Consider the following 18192-nt stretch of genomic DNA (forward strand, 5'->3'; position numbering starts at 1 on the left):
AAAAAAAATATATATATATATATATATATATATATTTAATATATAAATAACGCAGTTTTAGTTATTAGCAACTAAATTGGCTAAATGTGCCCTGGTTTTATTATGCAGCTTTTTAATATATGCTGAAAATTTTCCATGACTGAGCTTAACAAGTTTTCATCAATTGCTCTGATTTTGCTTGAAATCTTCTCTTTTAATTAGGATGTTTGAAGAACAGTCACAAAAAACTGTCTTTCAGATACAGCCCACAGGAAAAATCGTTTTTAATGGAGTTAGGAACTTTTGAGGCCATGCAATATTACTAAATCTTGACATAACATGATTTGGATGCATGTTATACAAAATTTATATAGCAGCACATGAATGAAGTGTGGACTGTCAAGTTATTTTATTGGAAACAAACACTGTTCTTGTCTACACCTAATGTTACAGTTCATATATAAAAACGTTTTTGGTAAATGAATGTAATCTCCTGCATTAATTGTTATGATTACCTTATTGTTAATTGATCACCCTTCTTAAGAAAATATTGTCCTGTGCTTCTGGATTTAGCAACTCTACATCGCAAAAATTCTACATTTCAAGAATATTTGCTGATGCTATTGAGGCAGTGTTAGGTGTGTTGGAAAACTGCTAGCTTGGGAGGAGAGAAAGACTGATAGATTAACAGTAGCCACTGGCAGAGGTGAAAGAGATTCTTACACTGCTACTATTGGAATGAGTAAACACATGGGTTGTGTTAGGGTAGCTAAGAATAGAAACAGGTGCATGTATACTTGCATGTACACCAATGCTAGGAGTTTGGTAAATAAATTTGATGAATTTGAGGTATTGCTCAAAACATCAAAGGCAGATATTATTGGGATTTCAGAGACGTGGTGTCACACAGATACAAGGAATGCAGAACTGGAATTTGGGGAGTACAGCGTCTATAGAAAGGATAGACAGGATAGGAAGGGAGGAGGGATTATGCTATTAGTTAAGAAACACATAAAATCCAAGGAAGTGAAGCCAGTAAACATCACTGGACAGTGCAGTGTCGAGTCAGTTTGGTGTGACATAAGCATTGGGAGATCAAAATTGAGAGTAGGAGTGTGCTATAGGCCTAATGACTCTGATGAGTATAATAAGAAGCTGTACAGGGAAATAGAGTGGGCCAGTAAATCAGAGTGTCTTATAATGGGGGATTTTAATTTCCCAGATATTGACTGGAATTTGGGGGCTGGTCACTCACACACTAGCAAGGCTTTTGTGGATTTATTGGATGATTGTTTTCTACATCAGCATGTTCAGGAGGCAACTAGAGGGAGTAATATTCTTGATTTGATTATCAGTAGTGATTCTTCATGCATTAAGAATATGCAGGTAAATGAACCACTAGGTGGCAGTGATCACAGTGTGCTGAAGTGGGATTTACTCAAAGACGTAACTACCATTAGGGGTAAAGGGAAGGGTTATTGCTTTCGTAAAGGCGACTACAATGGACTGAGACAGTATTTAAATTCTATACAGTGGGACCAACTGATGATGTTACCAACAGCAAATTCAAAATGGGAAGCATTCAAAGAACTTACCTTGGAAGCTACTAGGCTTTACATACCAACTAAGAAATATTGTTCAAGGTTTAGGCCTAAATGGATGTCAGATGAACTAATGAGACATATGGCAGAGAAGAAAAAATCAGATTGGTCCACTTGATATCGATGGGTCAACTGTTGATGATCCTGCTCAGGTAGCTAACAAACTAAATGAATATTTTGCATCAACATTCACACATGAGTAGTTATTCAGCGAGGGGAATGCCAGAGGTGTATTCAACTCTGGCAGTAAGCTAGAAAATCTTGTAATAACTGAGAGTAAAGTGGAGGAGAAATTGTTGAAGATGAACACAAGAAAGGCACTTGGGGTGGATGGGATCTATCCAGTTATATTAAAGGAGGCAGCAAAGGAAGTAAGCAAACCTTTAGCCATAATTATGAGCGCTTCCTTTTGGACTCAGGGGAGGTACCCACAGACTAGAGATGTGCTAATGTGACCCCAATTCACAAAGGAGGATCAAAGGCTGACACAAGTAATTATAGACCTGTGAGCTTAACTTCTGTTCCAGGAAAATTAATGGAGGCACTAGTTAAAGAAGCACTGCAGGATCATCTAGACAAGACTTCAGTTATAGCTCGGACACAGCATGGTTTTGTTAAGGGGAAGTCTTGCTGGTAGACTGCTGCACAAATTGGAGCAGTGTGGCATTGGAGGCAAATTGCTGCTATGGATAAAGGGGTGGTTGAGGGAAATAAGAGATGGTTGAGTGGTAATCAATGGACACTACTCATCGTGGACTAATGTTATTAGTGGAGCCCCTCAGGGTTCAGTGTTGGGTCCATTATTGTTTTCTGTATTTATAAATGATATTGATGAGGTATATCAAGCTTAATGTCCAAGTTTGCAGACGATACAAAGGTTGGCAGGGTTGTCAAGGACACTACTGACACTATGCTGCTGCAACAGGATCTGGAAAGGTTGAGCAGATGGGCTGAGAGGTGGCAAATGAAGTTTAACATCGACAAATGTAAAGTACTACATATGGGAAACTGCAACACCAGAGCAACGTATCAACTCTGTGGTACCACACTGACAGTGGTAGAGAATTAAAAGGACCTGGGGGGGGGGGGGTTGTGCATGCAAATATGAAGTTCTCTGAGCAGTGCAGATGGGCTGCAAGAGTAGCTCATGGTGTATTGTCAATGATATATATAGGAATATTTCTAGCAGGGATAAGGAGGTGATTATTCCCTTGTATAAGGCAATGGTCAGGCCACACCTAGAGTACTGTATACAAGCCTGGAGGCTTCATTTCAAGAAGGATGTAGAGCTGCTGGAACGAATACAGAGAAGGGCAACAAGATTAGTGAATGGAACAAAGGGTTGCTCTTACGAAGAAAGGCTTAAGTTTTGCAAATTACAGTGTCTGGAGACTAGGCACCAGCGAGGTGATCTGATAGAGGTGTATAAACCTTGAATGGTTTGAGCATGCTCAGTGCTGATGGGATTCTTCCTCTTGCTCAGAATAATCACCTGAGAAGTCATAAATTCAAATTGAGGAAAGACAGACGTGCGGAAATTTGCGTTTAGCGAGCGGGTGGTTGGTTATTGGAACAGACTTCCATCCCTTGTCGTGGAAGTTGGTAGCCTAAATAAATTTAAGGCTCAGCTGGACAGGTATTTCAAACGAACAGAGGGGTGAAGTGGAAGTGGGTTTTTTTTTTTTTTTTTTTGGCTGATGCTGCATAAGCTTGCTTTCTTGCATCAATGTCTCTACTAATGCTAATGCTAATGTAATCTTTGAACTGTGTTTTTTATGCTGATCTCCAGGATTTATTTTGAGAACAATTGGAATAGCTGTAATATATAAAAGGAAAGAGTTTCTTTTTGATTGCAGTTCAAATGCTGAATTTAAAAGCGATCCTACAATGAATGAATGATTGATGAAAACTTGTTCTGCCGTATAATGAAATATTTTCGGTATAGATTAGAAAGGCATAACAAAACCATATAATACGTTTACTCAACTTGGTGTCTAATTACCAAAACTTCATGATTAAATAAAGGTTTCCTTGTGAAGTTAAGCCAATTTGTGAGTATTGCATATGGTTCTGGAAGCCTTATTTTAAGGAGGATGTGAATCTCTTGAGTGGGTGCAGAGAAAAGCAACAAGATTAATCAAGGACACCAAAAGTTATCTTTCAGTTCTGCTAGTTGTAGCACTTGGAAAATAGGCACCTGCAAGGAGACCTGATCGAAGTGTTTAACACTTTAAATGGATTGAGTAATTCCATTCTCTGAACAGGATTCAAATCCAGACTTCCTTAAACAGCTGAAAAGTGGACAATCCACTGTACTTTCATGAAGGATAAACTGGAATTTTGATGATATCAGTAGGGGATCAAAGTTGTTTTTCAAAACAGAGCTGTTATTCAAATATGTTATATAAGTTCAGAATTTAACTCATTCTGCCACACCTGTTAATATGGAAAGTGGAGTATATCAGTTTTCTAAAAAAATGTAATGTCTTCTTCTTTGGTCCTTAGCTGGCAGCTGGGGGAGACGGTTGGCCACGCAACCAGTATGCTGCTGTAGGTGCCGCAGGGTTTCGGACTTGCTCTGTGATGTTCTTCCATACCTTACGATCCATGGCGTCAGTCCTGGCCTGGTTAAGGTCCAGACGTCGGCTCTTCAAGTCATTTTCCACTTGCTTGGTCCACGTTTTCCTAGGCGCGGTCCGTTGGATGCTCCATTGGGTGGGTCGTTGTTTCCAAAGGAGTGTGGATGGTATTCTGTTTGTGCCCATTCTACATACGTGGCCAAACCATCTAAGCCTTCGCTTCTGGATTTGGTCGGCAATGGTTGGTTGCTGTTGGCATCTGGCACGGATGGTATCATTAGTGATGCGGTCGCGAAGAGAGATGCCCAAGATCTGCCGCAGGCATCGCATTTGGAATACCTCAAGTTTGTTCAAATCTAACTTGAGACAAATCCATGTTTCCGATCCGTAAAGAAGAATGGGCAGGATCAAAGTCCGGAAGAGTCGGATTTTAGTCTTTGTGGAAATGTTGGTCCTCTTCCACAGACACCATTTGAGCGAGGTGAACGCAGTGGCCGTCTGTCCAATTCTGCTGTGGATTTCCATGGTGGATGCAACTTTCTTCTCCTGGACCAGCGACCCAAGGTATTTAAAGTCCTGCACTTGCTCGATCTGGACGCCTTCGAGTAGATGGTGGCTTGCGACCCATCTGTTGTCAGGGCCTTTGTCTTACCAGCATTGATCTTCCAACCGTATGGCTGGGCAATGCGGGCAATGTCGTAGAGGATGTCCGTGGCTTCAGCGTCGTTACTGGCAAGGATAGCACTATCATCAGCAAACATCAGGTCAGTCACATAGTGATCCTTGTCATATTGTATGCCTGTCTGTTTCTGAATGCTTGCCTCATAATGGCGTTGACCACGATGTTGAAAAGCAACGGGGAGGCTACATCCCCTTGCGGACTCCAGTTTGGATGGTAAATTCCTCAGATAAATCGTTCTGGATGCGCACCTGGCTGGTTAAACCGTTGTATGCAGTTTGGAGGAGTGTGATGACTTTTCGAGGATATGTTCAACCTCTAGTAGTTTCCATAAGGCAGGCCGGTGGACACAGTCGAAAGCAGACTTAAAGTCAATGAAAACAATGACGGTTCGCTGTCCACACCGGATCCTCTCCTCCATCAGCTGACGAATGGCAAAGATTTGATCACAGCATCCTCGCCCGGGTCTAAATCCTGCCTGTTCTTCTCGACTGGTTTGCTCGCGATGTTTTTGCAGTCTTGACTGGATGATCTTCATAAAGACCTTTCCGATGATGGAAAGGAGGCTGATGCCACGGTAGTTCTTGCAGTCCCGGTTATCACCTTTCTTGTGGATCGGTACGATAATGGCTTTCCTCCATGTTAGCGGAATTTGTTCAGTGCACCAGATGGTTTTGAGGAGTGAGTGTAGTCGGCGAAGCAGTACATCTCCCCCGGCTTTAATCGCTTCTGTGGTGACTTGGTCCACTCCTGGTGCCCTGCCATTCTTCAGGGATTGTATGGCTGCTTTCACTTCTTCTACTGTAGGCTCAACATCGACCATGGAGACCTCAGGGGGGTCGATCGAGAGTGCTGTTGCTGGCGGTCCCTGAGGTGGGTCGTGATTATACAAAGCTTTGAAGAATTCACTCCACCGTTGCAGGCGTTCGGATGGTGATCGCACGAAGGTCCCATCAGCATTCTTGATGTTGTCACTAGTCAATTTGGTCTTTCCACTCAGACATCTGAGGGTGCGGTAGAGAGTGCAGTACTCGTTCTTGGATGCCGCCACTTCAAGATCATCTGCCACTTTATGTAATGTAATTAAAAAGAAAGAAAGTGGGTTGGTCTCAACTTGAAATATTTCATCCAGATGTCAGGTGGTTAATGTTAGTATTTTCTATGCTATTCTGTTTGATTTGGTAGTCAATTTTTTTTTTTTTTTTTTAATATATTTGACTAGCTAAGGAAAATGCATCTTAAATTTTAATCTTTAGATTTTATTGTTTTAGTTTAGTTTTAAAGATTAATCAGTAAGATTATCAGTGTGTAATTTGTATTATAGAAAACACAAATTATCACTAATGGATATAATTAACTTTAATACAGGTCATTAACAACATTAGGGCTTGTCATTTCAAAGCTTGCTGATCAGGCATCAGGAAAAACTTGTGATAGGTTTGTTCCTTATAGAGACTCGGTGTTGACATGGTTGCTGAAGGTACAGTATTTCGTGTATTTTTAACTTTTTTTGTTATCTTAATTTTTTTGTCTTTGTTAAATGCAATATTTGTGAATTAAATCTTAAATAGTGATGCTTTCCCTACCAACCAAAGCAGTAATTAGATTAAGTATTTTTGTGTGTTTTTTATTTTTCATAGTTCTGGGTGATTAGGAAGTTTTATCGGGTGCTTGTTCTGTGGACCCGAAATTACATTGATTCAAAATGGTTTTGTAGTTTTTATAGTCATAACACATTTGTTCACAATTATTTTGTTGTTTTTATAATCATGGACCCAAAATGACATTTGTTCATAGTGATTTTATTGTTTTTACAGTCATAGACCAAAAATTGCATTTTTTCATGGTGATTCTGTTGTTGTTACAATCATTAACGATTTAGAATAAGTATTATACACTGAATCCAAAGGTGATACCTGTTTTTGACCATCATGTAAGAATTTGAAAATAGCCATGTAATTTTATTTAACATTTATCTGCGTGTATGAGTTCTCATGCATTATATATGTTACCATTTATCTACTGGTATGGGGAGTCCTCATCCATTAATAGTAATTGATATGCATACATTAATTTACAGAATATCTTGCAAAATGATAACCATTGCATTAGGTTATTTGTTGATTAGATAATTCTAAGTCTAAAACTTTTTCTTGAACATGTTTTCACATTTTCAAGCATTATAAATCTATGAGAATTTAAAGTTACTCATGTGATTGTTGCGAAAATCAGATAAATGAAAAGTAACTTGCAGAAATTCATAAACATCGTTCTAGCAACTCTACATCCTTCCTAAAATGAGGCGTCCAGACCTGTATGCAGTACTACTTGTATAATGCAATGGTCAGGCCACTCAAGGTGTGGCCTGACCATTGCCTTATACAAGGGGATAATCACCTCCTTATCCCTGCTAGCAAAATTCCTCTATATCAATGACAAGACCCCCATGATCTACTCTGGCAGCCTGTCTGCACTGCTCAGATAACTTCATAACTGACTGCACAATTACCCCCAGGTCTCTTTCATTCTCCACTACCCTGATTGTAACACCACCCAGTTGGTACATTTCTCTGGGGTTACTGCTACCCACATGGAGTACTTTGCATTTGTCAATGTTAGACTTCAATTGCCACCTCTCAGCCTATCTTCTCAACTTTTCTAGATCTTCTTGCAGTAGCGTACCATACTTACTGTCATTAACAACTTTACCAACCTTCATATCATCTGCAAACGTGGACATTAAGCCTGATATACCTTCATCAATATCATTGATAAATACAGAAAAGAACAATGGGCCCAACATGGACCACTGGGGAACTCCACTAATAACATTAGTCCACAAAGAGCAGTGTCCATTGATTACCACTCTGTTTTCTTCCACTCAACCATTCCTTTGTCCATTGTAGCAACTTGCCTTTAATGCCATATTGCTCCAATTTTCAGAGTAGTCTTCCTCGTTGCACATGGAAGACTACTCTACCCTACCTTCTGTTAATAGTACTAAATCCTAAACTGCCGGAATTTTGTTGCTGAGTCATCATGTACTGACTTTATTTTAATATAGCTGTAACTGGGATTTATCATGTGCCCAGTGTGGGAGCAGTTTTTGTCTTTCAAATCACAGCATCAGCCACGGGGCCAGTGTTGGAGGGTTTCCTGGACCTCTATGTGTTGCAAAATGAAGATAGGAAGTTCAGGTGCTCCTAATAATTTTCAACATCAGTGCACTTAAGTTCTGAACATTCCTCTATCTTAATATATCTGTCTAGTTGTAAAATAGAACAATCTCATATTCTTAATATTTTAATGAGGGGATCACCCCACCCATAAAATATAGCGATTTGGATTAGCGCTGTGTTACATTAGAGACTTCAGTTATGCAAATTAGCTTAAAATCTCCAATGCCACAAAAATCTTTCTTGATTCTACAACTGGTTTTTCTCTAGTGTAAATGAAGAGTTAGCAGAGAAGAGACAATTATTTCAAACAAAACATTTAATATAACAAATTAATAAACAAACATACATCACACCTTCCATCCAAGAAGATTAAAAAGATTAAAGACATGAGCATTCTAATATAACATATGCAGACATTTATGAGAATAAGTCAACATAATAATTAGTTATAGTGGTCACTCGTTTGAGCCCATATAGTAATTTCACATAAGTAGCCATTGTTAGTGTGTGTGTGTGTGACTTTATTTTAATATAGCTGTAAATATGTGTGTGTTATGGGTGTTTAAAGGCGCATAAGCTACACTTGCTATAGTGTGCCTCCATTGTTAATGCTTTACATAGAAAACTCGTTATTGGAAATAGTTCATTAGCCATATCTGTTAAGTTACCAGAATACTAAGAAACGCAAGATATATGAGGCATAATATTAAGTAGAAATATATATTCTTAGGAAGAAATCATCGTTCATTATGGGTAAGAATTAACATGAATATTTTCTGTTCAGTTATCATTTCCTCACAATCCTTTCACTCCTATGAAAAGGAATTCTCACTTACCCCATTCTTCTTTGTCTTGCTCCATTGCTGTCCTCTCATGGGCAACTTCATCCAGAGGAATTGGGCGGTGGCCTTCTTCTTGGCAACGGCACCATACCACAAAGAAATACTTCATAACATATTTCGTGCACTATGGTCAAAAACTGCTTCGAAGACACCTCTTGACAGTCTCCTCTCCACTCTCGGGTCTCCCAGGACCCAGTTTTTAAGGAAGATCCTACAGAGTCTACATAAACCTGAGATCTGATTGGACTCTCCAGTACTCGTCTTGTGTACCTGTATGGCACATGATGAAATCAGAATGATCGCAATGTCCCCACATCTCTCTCGCATTCTGTGTCCGGCCCTGTCTGGTGACTAGTTGAAGTACCAAGCACATTTCTATATTTGACACAATTGTTGATAGCCATACGCGATATTCACTAAAATCATGTGGCTTATGGCGAAAAGCTAGGAGCGTAAGGCTTCTCTGTTTATACTATTGGTTATTTTAAGAAGCAGCTCAGTAGAACTTTGTGAGAGTTTTGCTTCTATGCTTCGTTATAATGGAGTTGATAACTGAATATTACAAGTAAAAGATTCTGTAGAAATCCTTAGTAAGTGGGCATAACAAAGGAATAGGGAAGTACTCAAACAACAGAAAAGGTTAACTTTGTAATAAGAAATATGCGCAAAGTGTGTGTGGGGGGGGGGGGGGTTCAGGAACAATTAAAAAAGGAAAATCGAAATCGAAACTCCATTATGATACTCCTCACTGCACTGGCCAGAAGAAAGGGTGAAGGGAAGTCCTCCTCCTTTCTTCCTCCATGCAATGAAAAGAGAAAGGTATATTCTAGTACAATAATTTCTTCCTTTACAGACAATTAACCTTAAAAACACTGCAAATATTCAAACATCACAAAAATGCAAATAATAATGTTAAAAGGAGAATAGGGATTAATGTTGCATACAACTAATAAATTACTATAATAAAAACAGAAATAATCATCATTATTGAATCATTGTCATCACCATCACATATAAAAAGTATTAATCATATAATGCATAATCATGACACAAAGATAAACTGTCTTTTTTTTTTTTTTTTTTTCATTTGCTTGCACTGTTTTCATTGGTCCAACAATTTTCTTTGGCTTGTTTACTACAGTTCTGGTATTCTTCAATACCTTTTGGGGTTTGTACCCCTTTGGATACAGTTTCTCATTATCTGGATCAATGTTTCTTCAACACATCCCTCTTTCACTGTCCTCCACTTCATATAATGCACAATCCATGCAACAAAAAGACAAACAAGTATTAGTACAAGTTCTTTTAGTCATTACATACATAAATGATAAAAGCATACAGAAGTTATACAAAATCTCAAAAGCAATATTCCTAATATGTCTCAAAATAAACTTAATACATTTCCATAGATACCATATTCTTATAGAACAGTTCACCTTAATCAAGTTACTATTACACTTTACATGTTTTCATTACCCATAAATTTTATAGAAATCAATACCTAAATTCCGATATATATCTTGAGTGAATTATACATTGCATACAGTCCTATTTCCCATGTAATCTTCCTCCCTCCCCGGAGAAAAATTATTCCACATGACAGTTTCTAAGTTACCTTCGTGATCTAAGTTAATGAAGCCTGAGCACTACACCAATCTTCAAATTATAAAAGTTGAAGTACTGCACAAATCTTCTGTTTATCACACAAAACACTTTTGTTTATTAGATTTGACGCACTGGATGTCACACGAATGGCACAAAAGAGTTGTCCCAAAATGATGACATCTGCTTTGAGTCAAGACTGACTCCTGATTCTTCTGAAGTAGGTCACCTCCTAAGGTACATACATCTTGTGATTCCTAACTTGCATTAATTGAAACTTTCCATTGTAGTACTGATTTCTTTCACATCCTTGTTATTGAAAGAGAACTATCAGATTTTACTTCTATTATTTTCTTCATGGCCTCAGACCTAAACTATTATCGACAGCTTTGAGAACCTTATTCCTCCTTTATCTTCGTATTGGCATTACTTAATCTATCTCCTTTTGGTCTATTCTTTTGAAAATAACTAGCCTAAATTGCCTTAAGAAGCACAATGACTTAAAAACACTATGAATTTTAAGTGGCACAAGAATAGTCCTTTTGGCGTGTTTTTTTTTTTTTTTTTTTTTTTTTTTTTTCTTCCCCTTTTTCAGTATATCTGCCAGAAACTTTTATGATTAGCAGATAAACTTCTATTTGAAAGTTATCTGATTCAATATTGTTTTAAATTGTTGTTCGAGATTAAACAGTTTTTTTTTTTTTTTTTTTTAATAACACAAGGAGAAGATCCCTCATCTTGACCTTAAAATCTGAATATTACTTTTTTCTACTTAAATCCTCTCTTTGGAAAAGAGAGAAAACAACAAAAAGTGACTGGGAGGAACCAGCCATGCCCCAGACTAACTAATTGCTTCTCCTCTCTTCGTTTCAACCTACAAAAATCTGGATGTGATCATCTTCACATTGGATCCTCTCTCTCGAATTTAGGAATGTAATGAGAGAGAGAGAGAACAAAAAGTAACTACGGAATTCCAGACATACCCTAGACTAAGTGCATCCTTCCTATCTTCATTTGCTCCTGTATAATTAAGATATATTTCATGGAAAAAAAAAGTACTGGTATTTGCTTAATAGTTCTGATATTGGCTCTTTTTTTTTTTTTTTTTTTTTTGACTCATTAAAATCAGATTCCTTAAAGTAGCTTGTGCCTTTGTATAGATAATTTACGAGGCTGAGATAGATTTATATATTTCTGCTTCTAAAATTTGATGCCTTATACAAGTTGAACTAACTAATAACATAACTGCTGATTGACCTCACAGAATTTATAATAACACTACTGATACATTACTCTCACCTTAGTTCTCAGCACTAATTTCAAGTAATCTTGTGCTCTGTTTGCAACAAAAAATTTTCCCCCCTTTTTTTTTTCTTCAAAAACAATACTCAAAACTGCCACCACACTTACTCTTGAAACATTCACAAGGATTATTTCCCTTTTTTTCTGATATATACCTGAAATACCATTTTTCTCTCAAGGATTGCTTGGAGATGAAATGCTTGGGTTGGACTACAGTACCATCTGAATGAAGACACTCAGACCAAGAAAACTCTGCTGATATCTGTTGCCTGGGACAGTGATTACATTCTCATACAACTCTCTCTACAAGTTGTTTTAAACAAAGCTGCTGAAAGGTTTACAGTTTCACATTCATAAACACCCTACTTGCTCTGCTGACTTCATTGCTAGCATCAGTGATTACTTCTCACAAGTGTACTGCAACCAACAGAATTACAAAGGGTACTAGGAAAGTTTTGCAATACAGCTTTGTTTATTTAATTTTTTCAAAGTAATTTCCTCTACATTCAATACACCTCTCCATCCTCCGAAACCAATCTTTAAACCAGTTCTGCCAAGTTTCACTAGGGAGTAAAGCACACTCGTTGTCCCAAGCCCGTAGAAGGTCCTCATCACTGGAAAACCGCCTCCCTTTTAGCTTCATTTTCACATGCGGGAACAGTGCAAAGTCGCAGGGAGCAAGGTCTGGACTGTAGGGAGGGTGCTCGAGAAGTTTCAGTCCTGTCGTGGTCAAATATTCGGTGCAGGCTTTGGCGCGGTGAGCTGCAGCATTATCGTGATGGAGGTACCAGGTGTCCATTCTTGACTTTGGCCGCAGGTTCTTCATAGATCCAATGACTTTAGGCAGGCATTGTTCAGTATACCACTTAGCTGTGACTGTCTTCTGCGTGTCCAAAACGACACGTTCCACAATTCCACTCGATTTGAAAAATACAGCTATCATTTTCTTCTTTACAGATCGGGATTTTCTGACAATTACGGGTGTGTCGTCATCATCAAAGACCCAAACTTTGTTTTGAGCCTTGGTCGGCAGATCGTAATAGTACAGCCAAGTCTCGTCACCTGTCACGATGTTGTTCACATACCGAGATTGTCCCTTATCAAACTTTTTTAACATCTCCCGGCACCAAGTCACACGTCGTGTCATCTGCCCTTCAGTCAGTTGATGCGGCACCCAGAGAGAACAAAGTTTCTTCACGTGCAAATGATCTTGCAGAATCGAACGAATTGCTGGTGCATTTAGGCCCAAAGTATCCTCTATCTGTTGGTAGGTCACTCGCCTGTTTTCATCAAGCATTTTCCTCACAGCAGTAACGTTTTCCTCCGTAACTGACGTTCGTGGCCTTCCCGGCTTCTCAGAATCCTCCAGAGTGAAATTTCCCCTTTGGAATTCTCTATACCACCTGAATATCGTTGTACGATGTGGACAGTCATCATCTAGTGCAAGAGTCATTTCTTCTAAGCACTGGTCTATGGTTAAACCACGCACGAAATTATACCGCAAAACTGTCCTTATCTCATTTCGTGACCACGATGACATCGCAAGCACTTTACACTCTCACTACTAATGAATAACTGAGCCCATCGACTTGGCGCGGCGGCTACTATGCACGTATGAACATGTCTCAACATGCAGCAACAAGCAGCTTCCTGTGATTCATTGTTGCGTCATATTGCAAAACTTTCCTAGTACCCTTTGTATAATCCTTATTTCTAACATTCACGTTAATTGGCCTTGTTTTTCTTAGACAACAAGGACAAGGCGCCTCCGTAGCCAGGTGGGAAGGAGCAGCAGTGTGTAGCACACGCTTCTTGATTAGACCGGGGTTCGAGCCATCACCACCAAATACGGAGGATGCGGAAAGGTCAGGGAATAACCACCGCATATCCCGGAGCAATATGGCCTTAGTTGCTAATGCTCCTAAAAACCAAACAACAACAACAACAGCAGTAAACTCATCTGTCATTTTAAAAGAGAATACACCATTTTCAAGATCAAGTTCATGAAAGTTCACAAAAATCAAATTCTCAAAGGGCCATATTCTTCATATATAGACGGAAAGCATCTACTTCTTTGGCTTACAACACTGGGTATCACACAAATCGTTTTCTCTATCTTCCTATATAAAATAAAAAAAAACTTCCTTTGTTTGACAAAGTTTAAGCACTAAAGAAAACATATATCACTTTACCATAACTTTGGTGCATAATTCTTATACAAAACTGTGCTACAGAGAGGAAAAATCACTTTTTTTATATTTTATTTATTTATATTTTTTATTTCAATGCGTCTGTTAATCTTAGCACAAGATCATATGCACTGGTCCCTTTGTGTTGGTTCGCGTTTCCTGATTTTCTTGAGGGTCGGGCTGTATCACCCATTGTATGAATCGGCCGTCTAAGATACCAGGATTTTCAGAGTGCAGAGGTGCTGGTTCTGTCCTTTCTTCAGAGCAGATTTGAGCTGGCTGAGTCTGAAGTTCAGTATATCTGTGCTATCAGAGGAGACATTCTGTTCTGTGTTTCAATCACAAATTTGAATTACCTCTGGAGCAGTCATCTCTTCATTTCTAGGAAGTGGTACAGAGGCTTTAGGTTCTCAACTCCTACTCCGCAAGTTATATTGCTGCATAGGCTATGAGTTACCTTTCTCTTCCCTTCCACAGAGTGGAAGGGAAGAGAAAGTCTGTTCGCCTTGCTTTGCTACTGATGGTTGTTTTTGGCAAAAATGCCAAAAATGGAATAGACACGGGTAATTCCTCTTCTTCGGATTCTTCATACACTTCTTTTGGCTTTGTGTGTTCTGGGATTGGTTCAGAAGGCACATTGGTCTCAGGAAGTTCTAAACACAGTTCTGGAAATGGTTTGCGATCTTTAACATTGGTTAATCGATCAACATGTACTAATTGTTTACCACTGGGATGATAAATATGTTGTATCTGGAAGTTGACTGGGGAAGTTTGGGCTGTCACTTGGTAAGGTCCGCTACTTTGATGTGACAATTTGCATGTTCGACCCGGTTTAATTCTTGGAGTATAGAAATATACTATGCTTCCAATTCTAATCTGCTTATCTATGGCCTTGGTAGAGTGATATTGTTCTTGTGTTTGTGCATTATCTTCCAAATGCTGCTGAACTATCTCATAAGTTCGCTGCATCCTCGCTACCATCTGCTCTGAATAATGTTCTAAAGAAGCATACGTGGGGCAAGTTTGGGAAACTGAAATGTGCTGAGGTAGTATAATATCTCTCCCGTATATCAAATAATTTGGTGTTTCATGTGTAGCAGAATGCATAGCCGAATGGTATGTGGCTACTGCCAGGGTACACAAATATGCCAGTCTGACTGTGCGTTATAAACTACGTGCGATAAAATTAATGCAAGAATTTTATTCAACCGTTCCACTTTAGTGTTACATTGAGGATAGAAAGCACTTGTTTGAAGCTTCTTCAATTCCAAGTTTTTGATAAATCTCTCTCATTAGACTTGATGAAAAGTTACTCCCTTTGTCAGTCAATAGGATCTGTGGAATTCTGTCTGGCAACCATAAAATTTACAAAAGCAGTTTCAACTTCCTCTGCTTTTTGTGTCTTCAACGGTATTGCTTCCATGTAGCATGTAAAACAGTCCACCACCATCAATAGATATTTTTCCCCATCTAAACTAGTTGGCAAAGGCCCAAAGGATATCCATACTAACTCTATACCATGGTTTTTATTAAGCCGGAACCCACATCAGGTTCGCTTTAGCCCTTGGATTGTATCCTTGTCTCTACAAGCATGAAGGACAAGTATCCACATAATTTTTGACATCACTATATATATTCACCCAAAAAAAGTCTTTTCTAATTTTCTGTAATGTTTTATCAAATGCTAAATGTTCACTGGACGGGTTACTGTCGCAAGCATTCAAAATCTCGCCTTTTAATGCATTTGGCACCGCGATTTGTTAAAATGGCTGATCTTGAGTTGATTTTGTATCAGGTAAAGTGTAATGATATAGTACTCCATTATTTAAATAGTAGGAACTGGGATCTTAGCTAAAGCTTGGATGTTTCTGTCTAATTGAGTGATCAAAGATTTCAGATTGTTATCTTCCCTCTGTAACGACCTCATCAATTCTTTAGTGGCCTCTTTTGGCATTACTAATGCTTCGAGAGTGATTCTGGTCGACATTGTCGCAACTTTTTCAGTGTTAGGTTTCTTTCACTGCTTAGGTTTGGTATCCTCTTCTAATACCAGTCTAGATAAAAAATCTGTGTTTGAATGCAATTTACCTGGATGGTAAACAACTTCAAAATCAAAATCTTGTAACATTAAGTTCCAACAAGTTAATCTAGTTGATCAACTCCAATTAAAGAATTCCACTAAAAAGTGGAATTCTTTAGCATTAGCATTAGTAGAGGCATATGATGCAAGAAAGCAAGCTTATGCAGCATCAGCCAAAAAAAAAAAAAAAAAAAAACTTCCACCCCTCCGTTCATTCGAAATACCTGTCCAGCTGAGCCTTAAATTTATTTACGCTATCAACTTCCACAACAAGGGATGGAAGTCTGTTCCACCAACCAACCAACCACCCGCTGGCTAAAGGCAAATTTCCGCACATCTATCCTATATCTGTCTTTTCTCAATTTGAATGTAAGCCCTCTCAGGTGATTATTCTGAGCAAGAGGAAGAATCCCATCAGCATTGAGCATGCCCAAACCATTCAAGGCTTTATACACCTCTATCAGATCACCTCGCCTGTGCCTAGTCTCCAGACACTGTAATTTGCGAAACTTAAGCCTTTCTTCGTAAGAGCAACCCTTCATTCCATTCACTAATCTTGTTGCCCTTCTCTGTACTCGTTCCAGCAGCTCTACATCCTTCTTAAAATGAGGTCTCCAGACCTGTATACACTACTCAAGGTGTGGCCTGACCATTGCCTTATACAACAGAATAATCACCTCCTTATCCCTGCTAGAAAAATTCGTGTATATCATTGACAAGACACCATGAGCTACTCTTGCAGCCCGTCTGCACTGCTCAGAGAACTTCATATCTGCCTGCACAATTACCCCCAGGTCCTTTTCATTCTCTACCACTGTCAGTGTGGTACCACAGAGTTGATACGTTACTCTGGGATTACTGCTTCTTATATGTAGTACTTTACATTTGTCAATGTTAAACTTCATTTGCCACCTCTCAGCCCATCTGCTCAACTTTTCTAGATCCTGTTACAGCAGTGTACTGTCATTAGTGTCATTAACAACCTTGCCAACCTTCGTATCGTCTGCAAACTTGGACAGTACGCCTGATATACCATCATCAATATCATTTATAAATACAGAAAACAACAATGGACCCAACACTGAACCCTGAGGGACTCCATTAATAACATTAGTCCACGAAGAGCAGTGTCCATTGATTACCACTCAACCATCTCTTATTTCCCTCAACCACCCCTTTATCCATAGCAGCAATTTGCCTCCAATGCCACACTGCTCCAATTTGTGCAGCAGTCTTCCATGTGCAACAGTATCAAAAGCCTTTCTAAGATCCAAGTATATAATATCAAAGTTATTCCCTGCATCCAGTTCTTTTGTGACTGCATCATAGTATCCAATCAAATTGGTCAGGCAAGACTTCCCCTTTAGAAAACCATGCTGTGTCCGAGCTATAACTGAAGTCTTGTCTAGATGATCCTGCAGTGCTTCTTTAACCAGTGCCTCCATTAATTTTCCTGGAACAGAAGTTAAACTCACAGGTACTTTACAATTACTTGTGTCAGCCTTTGATCCTCCTTTGTGAATTGGGGTCACATTTACACATCTCCAGTCTATAGGTACCTCCCCTGAGTGCAAGGAAGCTCTCATAATTTTGGCAAAGGGTTCGTTTACTTCCTCTGCTGCCTCCTTTAATATAACTGGATAGATCCCATCCACCCCAGGTGCCTTTCTTGTGTTTATCTTCAACAATTTCTCCTCCACTTTACTCTCAGTTATTACAAGATTATCTAGCTTAATGGCAGAGTTGAATACACCTCTGGCATTCCCCTCGCTGAATAACTCCTCATGTGTGAATGTCGATGCAGAATATTCATTTAGTTTGTTAGCTACCTGAGCAAGATCATCAACAGTCGAACTATCGATATCAAGTGGACCAATCTGATTCATCCCCTTCCTTCTAGAGTTTACATAAGTAAAGAACTCTTTGCTGTTTTTCTTTGCATCCCTTGCCAAAGATTTCTTGTAATTTGCCTTCGCCTGCCTAACCTCCTTTGTAACTTGGTTACAGATCAACTTATATATATCATAGGCTTCTGTGTCACATGTTAATTTATATGTATCCCATGCATTTTTCTTCTCTGCTATGTCTCATTAGTTCATCTGACATCCATTTAGGCCTAAACCTTGAACAGTATTTCTTATTTGGTATGTAAAGCCTAGT

At 38.9% G+C, this 18192-nt stretch overlaps 1 protein-coding gene across 1 annotated transcript in view; it reads left to right on the plus strand.

The window, feature by feature from the left end:
- The window catches only part of Khc-73 (Kinesin heavy chain 73), a 959680-nt gene that overhangs the window by 308489 nt on the left and 632999 nt on the right, over window positions 1–18192 (plus strand). The window contains exon 10 of the mRNA XM_090386270.1: window positions 6207–6318. Within this exon, the coding sequence (XP_090242396.1) occupies window positions 6207–6318 (112 nt within the window). The remainder of the gene's footprint in view (window positions 1–6206; window positions 6319–18192) is intronic.

This window comes from Mastigoproctus giganteus, chromosome 12, assembly GCF_048544385.1.
Source record: "Mastigoproctus giganteus isolate SK-2022 chromosome 12, ASM4854438v1, whole genome shotgun sequence".
Taxonomy (NCBI): Eukaryota; Metazoa; Arthropoda; class Arachnida; order Uropygi; family Thelyphonidae; genus Mastigoproctus; species Mastigoproctus giganteus.